At 26.8% G+C, this 16,299-nt stretch overlaps 2 protein-coding genes across 2 annotated transcripts; one reads left to right on the top strand and one right to left on the bottom strand.

Annotated features, from left to right (window-relative positions):
- Positions 1-1,992: 1,992 nt before the first annotated feature.
- On the bottom strand, positions 1,993-5,428 carry LOC112598774 (serine protease snake-like). The gene is made up of 8 exons (XM_025345378.1): positions 5,220-5,428; positions 4,126-4,341; positions 3,932-4,044; positions 3,652-3,801; positions 3,465-3,583; positions 2,524-2,783; positions 2,279-2,445; positions 1,993-2,210 (listed from the first exon to the last, which is right to left on the bottom strand). Exons 1-8 carry the CDS (start codon positions 5,311-5,313, stop codon positions 2,052-2,054), a joined length of 1,278 nt encoding a protein of 425 aa, XP_025201163.1. The 5' UTR covers positions 5,314-5,428; the 3' UTR covers positions 1,993-2,051.
- A 7,393-nt stretch (positions 5,429-12,821) lies between these two features.
- On the top strand, positions 12,822-16,288 carry LOC112598696 (telomerase Cajal body protein 1). The gene is made up of 7 exons (XM_025345239.1): positions 12,822-13,083; positions 13,142-13,327; positions 13,407-13,493; positions 14,872-15,098; positions 15,160-15,399; positions 15,814-15,940; positions 16,105-16,288. The coding sequence occupies exons 1-7, from the start codon at positions 12,971-12,973 to the stop codon at positions 16,223-16,225; spliced, it is 1,101 nt and encodes a 366-aa protein (XP_025201024.1). The 5' UTR covers positions 12,822-12,970; the 3' UTR covers positions 16,226-16,288.
- Positions 16,289-16,299: the final 11 nt, after the last annotated feature.

The following is a 16,299-nucleotide window of genomic DNA, read 5'->3' as shown; positions in this document are numbered from 1 at the left end:
TACATATGTTAAATTTTTGATTATTGTAATTTTAAAGAATACTTAAAAATGGCCATATTTGAAATAAATGTACTTTTATAGTTATCACTTATCATCATTGATGGAGTAACCTGTGGTATACAAATCTTTTATTTTTGAATCAATGACTGCTATTTTTACTTTCAATTATTAATCAAAAAATTGTTTTAGACATTGATGCATTTAAATATAATCAATTTATTAAATTTAATGTAAAATAATCTCCTTAAAAAATAAACATACATTTACATACTAGAACAAAACTTTCTATGTACTAATTTGAAACTAGTTATAGGTATATATTTTTTATTATCATACAAAATTCGTTTAATGCATACAATTAATTATTCGTTTTAGATTTTGAGCGGAGTAACGAATGAATTAATTTTACAATACGTGTATTTTTATTTAAGTGTTTGTACACAATAATTAGTCGATAAAATGCTTCAATTTTTAACTTTATACAGGATAGTCTTGAATATAAAATTGGCTCTAATCCCTACTTAAATAGAAAAATACTTTAAAAGAGAACTGCGGAGATCTACTCTCTCTCCACTCCCCAGTTTTGTTTTATTAAACAAAGAACTTATTTTAAATATCTAAAAACGTATTAAATAAAAATGCAAACGAGTAGTTACGTAGTTACTATTATATTTTATGCTTTAATTATGACGATAATTCTTAATAATAGTAGTAGAATATATGAAACATTTAATCTGATGTTAATACTGCCATTTTTACAAATCATAAAAAAATTAAAATAATAATATTATTTAATTAGTATAATTTGCAAATCATGGTAACATCTTCTATTTTCCAAACGTATTATTATTATAAACTATATCTCTATTAGTACATAAAGTTGGTCAAATCAGAAACCACTCATTCGAATTTAGTTTTAAATTTATAACAGTATTCTAAAAAAAAAGAGTTGTTATCTAATTTAAGTGAAAATTAAAAAGAGGGGTTCTCATATTTAAAATAAAAAATGTTTTTATCATCAATAATTACTCCTTAAATACTTTTACATAGTATACTATACTAACGTTTCTCATTTGAGAATACATGAGAAAGTATAAAAAAGTATGTGAAAAAAGTGTATTTAAAATAATGAAGTGTGGTGTATTTGAAATGGTTTATTATTTGTAAAATATTTAATAATATAATAATTGCTGTAACAAAGTTAGTTTTTCATAATATTAAGTGTATAATTCTACAAAAAAAAAAAAAAACAATACAGTAAAACCTCGATTATCCGCCAACTTTTGTTGTACATAACCCACCATCATAGTGATGATATTGTGAATTATAAACAAATAATATCACATGCCATAATGAGTATATTCCTAAACATACTTCTAAAAAAAAACTTATCTGTGATAAAAGTGTTTGGGATTCATGTAAGCAAACTAAAATAACTATTTTTTCAAATTATTTTATTTTATCATCATAAATTAATACTAATACCTATAATATAAAAATGAATAATAATTATAAATATAAAATGAACTTTTTCTTTTATCTGTCCAATTCAATTATCCGTTACTCTTTCATGGTCCCGCGCGTTTGAGATGTTTAATTGAAATTTTAGTGTTTTACTGAATACAGTTATGGACAACGGGTATCTACTAACCATTGGAGTAAGTAAAGCAATGGTGAGAGTTTAAATGGGTATGTAAATAAAAAAGGTTGAGAAACGCTATATTATCTATACTAAAATTCAAAAAATCAAAATTTGAACAAGTGCAAGGGAGTTAGTGTGCACCTAACCTAACCAAGTATAATTTCATTTTAAACTCATTCTTTATGCATAAAAAAACAACATATAGGTACTTATCAGATTAGGTTTTAAGTTATTAGTGCATTGTATAAAATTATACATTTAATAAAAAAATATTTTTTAATAGCTAAATAAATATACCCATTTAAAAAAAACACACTCACATTTATTTCAAATATAATAACTGTTGATATTTTAATAACACGATCATTATACTCATTATAGTATATTTATAATTTAATTTAAGTTTAATTTAAGACCAGACGATATTTTCAATCCAAGAAATATATTTTGATACTTTAGTATACACTACAGGACCATCTCCAAAAGTTGTTCCAAATGATATTATTCCATATTGGGTATGTATGCTTGAACCATTGTGTTTATATTGAAGCGGACCGCCAGAATCTCCCTAAAAAATTCAATAAATGTATTATTTATATCGAACAAATATATGGCTTTAAAAGATAAATATCATACCGCAGAAACATCGGTAGTGCCTTCTAATGGACTCCCACAAATCATTCTGTCGTTTAATATGCCATATTTTAACTTGGCATTTCTAATGCCATAACTATCATTGCAAAAACTCCCAGGGACGATATTCAATTCTACTTTTAACAAATCATGACTCATTGAAATAGATTCTGAAAATTCGTACTTATTGAATTTTTAGACAGTTGACACACGTGTATGAGTATTTAAATATATATGTAAAAGCTAACCGAAAGAAGGTTTTCCCCAACTAGTTGCTACTTGTATTTGAGGGTCTAAAAACGGATCTGAATTAAGACAAATTGGCATTACGTACTCGGAGAACTCAACGTTTCTTTCCAACTGGAACAGAGCGATATCGTTGTAATTCGAAGGTGGTTTAAAACATGGATGTATAACATGCCGCACAATTCGATAGTCTTTTGGTCGAGCGTCGTCTGTTGTTAAGATTAAGTTTAAATCTCCTAATCGTGCCCAACGCGCCATTTTTCTTCAAGCAGACATGTATGTATAAAAATAGAAACAAAGTTAATATTTCTTCCTAATAAGTTTATACTTTAGAAAATATCAGACTTTTTTTTTTTTTTTTTTAGGAACAAATACTGATAAATAGTGATCACGGTAAAATGAAAAATATATATTAAGTATATATTATTATAACTAAACATTTAATAAGATAATAATTTAAAAATTTCTTGTACCAATATTCATTATGATTTATGATATTAGATAAAAATATCTAAATTATTCAAATTACAACATCAAATGAATAAAAAAAATCTAGGGTTAGGTTAGGTTAGGTTAGGAGGGTTCAACGAATAGAATATATAGGTACGAACAAGAAAACAGTATAATTAGGTATATGACAATAATTATTATTATCTAATGTCATCGATTTATAAATGTAGAATATTGATTTGCAATTGTAACTTGTAAGTTGTAATCAATTGTTTACCGGTGATTATTATAAAATTCTAACCCTCGTTTAGTTATAACGCATAGGCTAAGATGGATTTTACCAATTTTGACCTGGATTCGTGAACGATATGCCTATTACCTGGTTTCCGGTAAAAAAATCATAAATATGTATATATTTATAATTAATAAATGATTTAATTAAGCGTGATATTTTTATCTAAAATAATTTTAATTATAAGTTCTAGACATTTACAGAACATTCTGTCTCAATTTTTCACAATGAGCAGCTGTTAATATCCATCTTTCACTAATCAGTGAACCTCCGCAACCCCACAAGCCATCTTCCGGCTTCTCCCCAAAACCAATTATCGCCTAAAAGTTATAAATCTATTAGTTATATATTATAAAAAAATTGATAACTATTTAATTTAAATACTTACCATGTGTGGGTATTCCTTTGGTTCAGCCAATGGAATATTAATTGAAAAAACTTCCGTGTGTTGTGATATTTTAATAACTTTTTGGTACATTTCTATTGCAATATTCGTTACTGACGATTTTAAATCTGCTTCACAGTCCATCAAAAACGGCTAACAATAAAATCAATTATCAACAATACATTATTAATATATAGATTATAATTTAAATACACATTTGTTCAACTATTATAAATTCACTGTTAAATAACAATTTACCATCATAACACGGGGAAATACTTACGTTAGTGTATTTTTTTGTAAATCTAGACTCTGTTGTTGATTCTGTTAACTTTGTAGTCAAATTAGTATCTTCCATTTTAAACTTGTTCATTAACTTAGAATACTCCTGACACTCTATAGATAAATAATTTATCGTTAAAATATTTGCATATGGTGAAAATAAAAATAAAAATGTATCAATACAACTGCTAATACTTTCGTTAACAATGCTTGGTATTTTATTCATCGAGTTATTTAAAATATCTATTTTTTGAATATTTGGTGGACAGCAAAATATTGGATTTAATCCATCAAACGAACACAAATCAAGATGTATTCCATCTGCTATCATTATTTTCAAGGATTCGCAATTTTCAGAACGCTTACAAGAATGATCTGATTCCAATCCATTGCCTTTTTTGCATGTATCACCTAAGAAAAGTGCAGTAAAGTTATAAAAATATCCCATCATATTTTCTATTTATATTTTAAATTCTGAACGGAACAATAAGTATATCGGTTTTATAATGATGTGCGTGTTTTTTGGAATACTATAGGTAGGTACATGATAAGACATAATATTACCTACATGGTACCTACATGAAAATATTATATTTCAGTTTTCAACTTTATAAGCGATTATATTTAAAACCCATAAAATTGCTATTTCTAGTTATAACGCATTTTTTTAAATATTTTATTATAATTAAGAATGTATAACCATATCTACTATAAATTTTCGCCAATTAGGTAAATGATTTATTTTACTATAATTAATACTGAAGATTGAATATATTTTTGTCGAAAACATTGCATTAGAAATAAAATATAATAATATAGCCAATAGGTAATAGATACATAAAAGTCTCATAAATGTTTTTTTAACTATATTTAGTGATGTAAGCTGACAAACTGTTTTTGTTTAAAATGGTTTTTTGTATACAATGATATACCATTGACTTCAAATTTAATACACTCATTAAAGTGATTCATTCGACAACTAGTACTGTGCAGTAATTTTATTAATAGATTAATTCTCATTTAACCACCTTTTTTATTTTTTTGTTAACTGCACTATTTTTATATGGTTTATAATAAATTATATTAAAATCATTGCAGTATAAGTACAAAAATATGTATTCTGGGTACTCTTCTTCATTGATTGATAATATTTTCAAAAGTATATAATTTATTTAAGACATTTTTTATATAGTAGTATTATATTATAACTAGTAACAATATATAAATATATTAATATAATAATATACTTTCATATTATTATGTATTTAAAAAAAATATCTCGTACATACCTTCATTTAAGCCAAGCGTAACTGATTTTTCTGATGACTTTTTGGAGAAACATAAAATAAATAGTATAATATTTATATGTACAATAGTTTTCATTTTAAAAAAATTATAATAACATCCAATTTTTCTATTTAGATGAGAGCAACCTGAGTAATTTTGTGATACCAGACCTACTGTACTGTGTTTTGAACGAATCAAGCGAATGTAGTAGCCTTGGACCTTATACAGTATATTTAACCGCGACTGTCCCCACTATATGGCCCTAAAACAAGTTTTGTGTTGGTCGTCCATCAATATCGAAGTATAATTAAACAATATTGATTTCAATTAAATATTTAAATAAATATAGTATCTATATTAATAATATGAATTGATTAATTTAACTATGATTTTTTTGTAAAATTAAAATTATAGTATAAATTGTTTTCATTTTTAAATCTTATTGCCATTAAAAGTGTGACTGAAGAATTTTTACAATCGGGAAAAATAATTCACTAAACAAAGACCCTTTTCTAGATCAATATTGTGCAAATTAAATGTTATTAGCTTTATATGTCGCATGCAAGTATTTCTTTTAATTAATACTTAGCTCTCTCCGAAATCCTAATAGGAATCGCTGTACTAATATACAAAGGTGAAACACGATTGCAGATACTTTTTAACTTTTTACACATCAGGATTGTGAAAACCGCTACCTATATGATAACAGATATTATTTTGTATTCAAAAATCACATAATTGCAGACAAAATTTAATGAAATGTACTTAAAAATATTTTAGTTAAATTTAAAATTTGTATTTGTATTGTTAAAAAATAGAAACAAACATTCGATAAAATGATATAGTTTTATTTTTATTTTTAGGATTGTGTTAAATTATTTGATATTACTTGTATTATAGATTATAGATTAGTTAATTATAATCACGTAAACATATTATTATTTTACTCCAGCTTTGTTTTTCATACCGCAATTTTTTTATCGGTACCTATCTATTTAATATATTAAAAAAAGCCTACTTCAACCAAACATCGGTATTACCCGCTTCGTCACGAGACTAAACTTTTTTATTAGAGTTATTTTCATATTCTGTCTCCGACCTTGGGTATTCACTTACAAAGAATTTTAAAAGATATTATTTTTAATAAATTACGAAAAATACTACTCTTATTTAATATGAAAATCCGACTCGAATTCACATTTCTAAACATATCTATTACAGACTACAGTGATCTCTCTTGAAATCCAATAGTCGTGGTACTACATTTAAAACTTATTGTACAGTAGAGCAATAGGTCTTCAGATTTTTTGTTGGATATAATCAATTTCAACTTAAACAATAATACATGAAGGTAGGTTATTACCTTGCAATATGAATAATAAATAATAGGTAACATGAAAAATATTTTTTTGTATATACAAAACATTTTGTTTATACTACAATATAATATATTGTACAACAAGAGTAGGTACCTATTTGTCATAATGTATAAATTACCCAAATACAATAACAAAAATACTTAAAAACTATGACAAGATGGATGGATAAAAAAAAGGGGGAAAGAGAACCGATGGCGTTCGTGAACATAGAACTATTATGGCCACTGATTATTTATATTCTAGTTACCGCAATCGGTCCAGGGCAATCGAGCGGAGTGTCGGACATAGAGTCGCGGGCGCGCGAGGATAGGTTAGGTTGTCGGTGCGACTGCGACGGACTTCAAGAGTGACCCATGCGATGACATGCACTTGGATACTAGTGGCGCGGCAGACAATGACGGAGATTCCGGGGCGAAAACTGGGTAAACCACTGCACTGGTTTGAGTCCGATACGTCATTTTCGCCCCGGTGCCCCGCCGGTAGAATTCGAACTGCCAGCCGTCGATGCGCTTAAAAACGATACAGCCGAATGATAGACATGCTTGCGACGCCAAATGTGCTGCACGGTGTCACAGACATCCGTTCTTTCCTATATCTTATCATATAAATAAAATTTAAGATTATTCTTCAACTATACCTACGTCTATACTACATAGTACATACAGTTAGATATTAGTATGTGTTTTGATATAATCATCGTAGTGAATATTGTGAGCAAGTTTCATGTTATTTATGATTCAAATTAAATTTGAATGCCAAAAATACATACTATAAATTCCAAATTTCGATAGTAAAATAGTATATTGAAGAATTTTCTAGTAATTTTAACTTTAAAGATCGAATATAAAATAGTGTTTTAAACTTTCAAATACTTATTTTTGACATTTTGTGACCAGTACCAGTGTCATATTTTTATATTTTTTCCCATTTTTTTTTTTGCATATTTTTATTTAATCAAATACACATTACATACTCGAGTATTTTTTATTGACGGCTCTTGTTATCTAACATAGATACGTCTTATCCAAGCCTTCCAATCTATTACCCTTAGAATTATAACCGGAGCTCCATGGTTTATTACCAATGAATCACTTCATAAAGACTTTAAAATACCCATCGTCAACGAACTTACTAAAAACCAGTATAAACGTTTCCACATTAAATTATTAAGCCACTTAAATCCACTCATCAGCAACATGTTTTTCCTCACCTCTCCCTAATAATGTTAAACCGTTAAACGATGTCTAAAACAAAATTATTGGTCCAGAGATTTGCTTTATTAAAAAAACAATTTGAACTAATTAAAAAAAAAAAAAACATTCTGAGGTGTTATTAATGAACAATTCTCTTCACAAATTATTCATGCACTATATTATAATAAAAATTTTTGTTAACTATTACCATTGATTTTAGATGCTATTACTTATTGTTTTAAATAACAGATTGTAAATATATTAAAAAAAAAAAATATCATCCGACCGTGATATGAATTATAATTTATTAATATTGTCCATTATGCCGTGTCACCGTTATGTTCTCTATTGAGCAAAATATGGCATATATTTGTCATTCATATTCGGATGGTTATTAATTTCAACAATTAGACATTTTCCGGTAGTGCTTTTTTTACACGTTTAAACCTAACATTGATTAATGATTATTGATAAAACTTTTGATTCATACATGTCGGTCCTAGTCCCGACGATGTCAAGTTTTCCCCGTCGTAATAACTTTACTATACGTATTAATGTATTATACTACCTACTTTAGTAATTACATAATAATTAATAGCGTGTGCCGCGTTTAAACAATGAATATTATAATATTAAGTTATGAGTTATTACCACGGTCTTAAAAGATTTTCTAAGACTATGGTTATTACACAGATTATATGAAAACAGATTGTGCACTTCGTATGTTGCAATGTAAAAAATGAATAAGGTGCTTTGATTGGTCGGCTCCCAAATCAGTGTGACCACAAATAGCAATGCTAATTTATTGTATATACATACCATATTTTTGAAATTTGAATTAAACCAGTGAACTTTACAACTTACAAGTTATTCGAACTTTAGTACGTTAATTAACAGAAAAGTAAAATATTTTTTGCACAAAAATATATTTATTTAAATTTATCACAGTATACAACAATATATTGACAATTAAATAATGTTATAATATAGGTAAACTACAAACAACTTAAATTTTTTAATATAAACAATTAAAAATTAATACATATTATAAATTTAAAACATGATTATCCTTATAATTAATTTATAAATGATTTAAAATACATAACTTTCTATTTTTTTTTTGTTTCTCTGAAATTAAATTTCTATTTAAAAATTTAATAGCAGCATGAATCCTAAACCTTATAAAATAATTAATTAAATATTCTTTATTAAACAGTGGACACGGATGTCGAAATACAACATTAGTCATGCTTAGCTTTAACTTAATACCTACTTCATTCTCAATAGCTATTTGTGGAAACCTATTTATAAAAATGTTTTCTAACTCATCTATATAATTGTAAAATTCATGTTGTGGCATCATTAAATTTCCATACATAGACTTTTCTGAATTTTCATATGCTTTGAAATAACAAAGTAAGAAAGACTCATCCAATTTGTTTTGTGATTTTGCATAATGAATACAAACTTCGCAACTATGTTTTTCTATACATTTTTTCATTAAAAACCCACAAACATATGTAAAAGCATTTTTCTCGGGTATAGATAAATTTCTATAATCTGGGGTATCTATTGTAAGTGTATTTTTTTTAAATTTAAATGGATTTTTATCTTGAAATATTATTTTTTTGGTTTCGTCATTAAAAGTATCAGTCTTTATTTTAGATAAAATTTCATCAAAGTCTGCTATACAATTTGCATTCTCTGAATGAGTAAAATAATTAAGACAAAAATTTTGTTTAAATGACCAGATGAATTGTATGGGAGTTGGATTAATATTATTTCCATTATGTTGGGTGCGAAATGTGCCAAATAAATTTTCCAACCTATCTTGGTTAATTCGGTTTGTATACAAAACATAATTTTCATCAGTATTAATAACTTTTAGTGACTCCCACAAATGAAATAAACCAGAGATTGAAATTAACCAACCTCTAATAAATTTCATTTGGTTTGTCACTTCAACATTTGTTTTTTTGTTAAATACTTGTAGTGTTTTAAAAAAGTTTTCCATAAATTTTAAATGGGAAATTTGGGTATCAGTATTTTTAAAAGGTCTATTAAAAATTTTTAAGCCAGGTCGTTTAGATGAATTAAAGATATCAAAAAGTTTATCCATATTTCGAATGAAGTTAATTGTAGGTAATGAAGTATAAGATAAGTGACTTGATGCTAAGAAAACTAGCATTCCAGCTGCGACACTCTCACTAAACACCTGTGCTGCTAAATAAACACGCATTTTTTCAAAAGGTCCAGGAAATATATGAGAATATGTTATTTTAGGAGCAGTGCGAACATTATTTTTACTATCTTGATTATAAAATAAAATCAAATGTTTTTTTTTAATAAATTCATTATTGAACTTAAAATTATGTTGATAAAACATATTTCTGGTGGCTTTTAAAAGATGTGGTGGATCAAATATATACACTATTTTTTTATTGTTAATTTCAAAATATGGCCTTTCGGGACTAACTTGAAGTTTACTTGATAGGCCTATGAAATTGGAACCCATATCACTAACAAATGCTTTAACATTAATTTTAATATTTTCAAGTTTTAAAATACTGGTTAAAATTATGTCCTGCAAATCAAAACCTGTACAACTGTTCGAAACAAAGAAATAAGCAATTGGTTGCTTCCAATTAAAATTTACGCCTTGAATCATTAATACAAGTACAAATTTAGCTGGATCATACGTTTTGCGATTGTTTGTTTCATTAAATCCTATTATTTCATCCTTACTTATGTTATAAAATAAATTACTTTTTATGGACATTTCATCCGCACACAACACACATTCTAATGATTCAGGTAAAAAATGTTGTATTTTAAATTGTAAAAAATTAAACAATAAATCATTAAGACCAGGAGTTATTTCATAATTTTTTGTTACACGTCTTAGTGTACATGGATTAGGCAGGGCAAGAGTTGATTGCAAAAACTTATACACCCTTGGTCCCAAAAAATAAATGGTAAGAGCTAATTGTTTAAATTCATTACTATACCTATACCCAACTGCTTTTGTATCTCTACGATTAACATGCGTATTAATAATTAAAAACAAACTAGGAGGTAAAAACTTCTTACATAGCGTTAACATTTGTTCAACAGTATTTACTTGTACTAATTGTTGAGTTATGGCATTAATTTGTTTTTTCATTTCTTTAATTTTTTTGTTTTTGGACTGAAGTTCGTTTTGTAGTTTCAATTTTCTTGGAGTTTTGTTAGTTAGATAAAGTGGAGTTTGGCAGGATGAATCACTAGTAGATACTTGCAGCTTACTAGAAACGGAAGAGCAACTAGACACATCACTGACATTTGTATATACATTATCCGGGACATTATCACTGTAAGATAATGAATGTGATGGACTGGAACATGAAGCCATTGCAACCTGAGTTTCGAATTCTTGCATTTCCCTTTCTTCTCCAATTTCTTTTTCCTTTTCTTCTATCAATTTCTTTTCTTTTTCTCTCTCATACAATATTTCAGCTATAAATTATATTTTTGTTTTAATATTAAAGTAGTTCATTAATTTGCATGGCATTAGTAGATGCATTGAAAAAAATCATAACATTTATTAATAGTAAAATACATTTTATTTAATTAAATTAAATTAAAATAATTTTACAATTATTTGCAGTTAAAACTAAACTAAAAAAAAAAATCTAACTAGCTAACTTTACAAGAAGAAAAAAAAATGTATAATAATTAAATTAATGTAAATAAACTTAAGTCAACATCTGCAATTCACTGAATACCCTCAGAGCTCTGGGGGTGCATCAATTTCATCAATCACTTTGTTGAGTAGAATTTTGGTAGCTGAACTATCCATATGCATCTCTCAGCCGTGTAGCCACAGAAAAAGCAAAAGCAAAAGCAAATTAGAATAATTTTCACGGAGTAATAAAAATATTAATTTTAGTAAACAAAATCTTACCACTAAATATTGTTGGCACGGCATTCATTGTAAGACGGTTCCTGCTACTTGGATTTAAAAACATATTGTCTTCAAAATGAACACCACACACTCTGTAATTTTTGTATAAAATAGCAGGGTCTTTTTTTAACAAATTTACAGTGTGACAATTTTCCATCCATTGTTTACACCTAAAGTAAATTAGTAATACATCAAATTATAATGCATATACATGAAAATTATAAAACAAATTCAATCACTCACCTCAATTGGTCGCTTGGAAATCTGAAGTAGCTAATGTTTTTTGTTTGTGACATTTTATTGTTGCAAAATTTGACTGCACAAATAGTCATTTTTATAGTATTAGATTGTGTACAATTTTATGAAACAAATTTGACAATATAAATACTATAAAAAAGGTTTTTTTACGAAATAAATGACTACTGCAAACTTTAGTGAAAAACAATTTCAACAAACGAATTCAAATTTAAAAACAATCAGAACACCAATTTCCAAACACGTGAAAATCACAAGTCAGAGCACGACAAGGAAGAGTCAGAGTCTCAGAGACCCAGAGTTCATAAGATCATAACAAAATGTTTACAAGCATTGTTCCGGTATCACTATCAGGTAAGCCACCATTATATGATAAGGTTCAAATATTTTTAGTCCGTTGAAATGGTCACATTGATTTTGGAGACAACCTTATCAGGTCATTTTTTGTTTACATCTAAGTGCACAATCTGTTTTCATATAATCTGTGGTTATTACCAATCTAATCTATTAAAACCGTAACTAGCTTTATCAAAAGCCATTATTATCACTTCTAACTACATGCAAAACGCGTTATCACTTATCAAAATTTTAAAATGTGTTTTAATTTTATTTTATCCTTTGGCTTTTAGTTTTTACTAAACGATTCCAAGATCTTTCCGTGAACTGTTAAAACATTTAAATTACAATGTTATGAATGTTGTCGTTTTTAGTTAAATTAAAATATTTTCTCATCGTTGTGTTTTCTTTATATTAATATAACATATTGTATACATCAATAATAATTTAGTGACAATTGAGTTTTAGCATGCATTTTAAATTTTTACGATATTTTATTATTTATTGTTGAGTCCAAAACTAAATAATAGACTAAATTTTAAATTCTATCATATTACTCGTAACTACCTTATTTAAAACTTGAATTACAATTTTAAAATTAATTAGTATTGAGTACAGAATCATTGATAGATGCTCAAGAAAAAAATATGGAAATCTATCAACCTATTCAATTTAAAAACTTACAACTCATTTGTTCATGTTCTGATGATTTCCTTGTGAATGACAAAGAATTTCAACAATGTTTAAAAGGATGCAAATGGTAAAACAATTAAACTGTCAATAATTCTGTTAATAATACTATTTATTATTACAAATAGGTCACCTGATGGTCTTAGTATTTTAACAAATAGTGAAGACAATAAACTTCGGATTTTTAATATTGTAACAGATGAAACAAAACTATATAAAAAACTTCATAAAGTCAATGAAGTAAAAGAAGGTGGTACTATATACGATTATGTATGGTACCCGAACACTGTACAAAAGAGTGATGATGTAAAGTTGTTAGTAAATGTATATAAACTTAAATATTAATTCAAGTAATATAAAGTGTAACATCAATAGTTATTGTCATATTTTCAGAATTTTGAGTACTAGCAACCGATCACCTATTCACCTCTGGAACTCTATAGATGGAGAATTAGAAGCAACTTATAGAGTATATGATCAGTATGTTTATTTTTATCTATTCATCAATAACTTAAAAACTATTAAATATATAATAATATTTACTTGGCATAGACATTTTCTTCTTAGTTTAAGTATGATTTTAGACTTTCAAAAGCTAGTAAAACTTATTACATTATTGATTTCAAATTACTAGGTAGCTGTAGATAATATTGTAATTATAGGATTGTAGCTCTCTGCTCCTCCCTTAATCTGGTTCTAGGTACACCTATTTACTGTATTATGTAATCATATTTATATATATATACAAGCTGACCCAGCAAACGTTGTTTTGCCATATAAATTATTTCTAATGAATATATTGGTATTCAAATAAAAAATAATTAAATTATTGTAAGTGAGAGGGAATGTCGTATACTGTTATATGACTGAGATGAATGGAGCACTGAGAATGATGACGGCCCATAAGAATAACAAAACACCAAATACTAATTTTTTATATCTTAACTAATAAATTTAAAATTACTAAAATGTATGTGGTTTGTTTGGCATTGGTAGCAATGAGCCCACTCTATGATAAACTTGGCCTTTGATTTTGAATGTTGAATTAAATTGTTGACCATTTGCAGCATTATTTTTAACTATCTCTGTTGCTCCGAACAATGTCGTTTGAAAACATAAATTGAATGTTCGAATTGACTTCAGGAACAGGTTAGAATCTGGATCTATACCGATAAGTAAACCGTTCAATGGTTCAGGTGGGGTTTCAATTTCCGGTAGTTGCACTTTTCCTGACACGCAACACATACCGGCTAGCTCATTTTTGAACTTAAGCGCATTACCATGCGGACATTCCTTGTCCATAGCACCAATCTCTACTTTCGAATGAGCGTAATATTTAATATCAGGCCTATACTCGAATGCTAGACGAAGGAATGAATTGGATGTAAATGCTCTATGTACTTATGTACAATTATTTACGTAGATTACGTTTCCATCTTTTTTCATAATATTAAATGACCGCGTATTTATCGCATATAGTTCCCTGGCAACAACTGTTGTATCTTATTTTATTTATTATTTTTATATTTTATTTTTAATTTTTTTGTATTTTCCATCGCCGATATCCAACAGTTGTTATACATATTTATGGTGAGCCACCCTTTACACCTAGGGGTATGAAAAATAGTTAACATCACTCACTGAGACCCACTTAATATACACAAAAGATTTCATGAAAATCGGTCCAGCCGTTTCGGAGGAGTTTGGTAACAAACTTTGTGGCACGAGATTTTTATATATTAGATATTATATATGTATGTTTAAACTTCAAATTTTTTGCCTATGAATTGTATAAAAATATTAATTTATATAAGTTTATCGTGTATTACATGTTTTCATAACATTTTTTATTTAACAGTGTTGATGAAGTTGCACATGTTAACTCATTATGTTTTAACTGGTCTGGAGAAGAAATTTATTGTGGTAGTTATGGAAAATTAAATATTTTCCGTACAGACCGCCCGGGACGTGAATTTACTGAAATATCTACTAAAGCAGATTTACATAGATCAATTATATCAACTATAGCCATGAACCCAGTAGACAGGAGTATTTTTGCTGTTGGTACTTATAGTAAAGATATTGGTGAGTTCTTTTTTTAAACTATTACTGTAATATTGTTTATTTAACAAAATATATTGCCTAGGTATATATGGAGGTAATCAACTTATGTACATATTAAGAGGACATAAGTCAGGAATTACCCAATTACAATTTTCACCTGATGGGTTGAAATTATATTCGGGTAGTAGAAAAGGTGATAATGATATTGTGTGTTGGGATTTAAGGAATGTTGGTCAAACTCTATATTCTGCTGAAAGAACAGTGACTACTAATCAAAGAATTTGTTTTGATATTTCATCAGATGGACAATATTTAATTTCAGGTAAAACTATTTAATTTTTAAATAACTAATATATATTCAAAGATTAGATGATTTGTCAAATGCATTTGTTTAACTTCTAATTTTTGGAATTTTCAAGTATTTTTAAAAATCATTAATTAAATACCATTCAAAAAAAAAAAAAAATGTAAATTGTTAAAAAAGTATATTTTTTTTAAGTAGTTAGGTATTTAAAAATCTAGATAAAAATATACTTAAAAATTCTAACAATCAGAATTTGAATTATATTGAATACATTATTAAAGAATTATAGGTAAGTGATAACTGATAACAAACACTTTATATTATAAACTTTCAATATTTCAACTACCTATACTTATATACGTTAATGGATTTGTGTGAATTACTTATAAGTTTTGACAATTATAAAATATTATTCATATTATTTATTTTTAGGTAATTGTACAGGTGAAATTAGTACATGGAAATTAGACCAGAATATTGAAAAGTTTGATGGTGTAGAAAGTGTTCTTACTTTAAATTCTAAAATTCCTGTTCATAATGATTGTGTCAATGGTGTCAGGTTAGTAATAACACAGACTTTATGAACATTTACATATATATATATTCTGCTGTAAAAACTAATAGATATTAAAATATTAAATTATTAAAATTATTAAAACTTATTTTTTAATTAATTTTCAATTTTTTTTAAATGAATTAATAAACTTTTCAATATTATTTCAGTTTACATCCAACTCTTCCTCTATTAGCAACAGCTTCTGGACAGAGGCACAATGAAAATGATAATGATGAACAACAATTAAAAGACACAGATATCAGTTTAAAATGTTGGGAGATCATTTAAAAATTATTAAAAATTAATAGCTTATATTTTCTATTTTTATTTTTTAACAATTCAAATGATACATCAATATACAA

Source organism: Melanaphis sacchari, unplaced genomic scaffold (assembly GCF_002803265.2).
Source record: "Melanaphis sacchari strain LSU unplaced genomic scaffold, SCAv2.0 Contig4_pilon_pilon, whole genome shotgun sequence".
NCBI classification, from domain to species: Eukaryota; Metazoa; Arthropoda; class Insecta; order Hemiptera; family Aphididae; genus Melanaphis; species Melanaphis sacchari.
The sequence above is the reverse complement of the archived record's forward strand: the minus strand, read 5'-3'. Positions and strand labels throughout refer to the sequence as shown.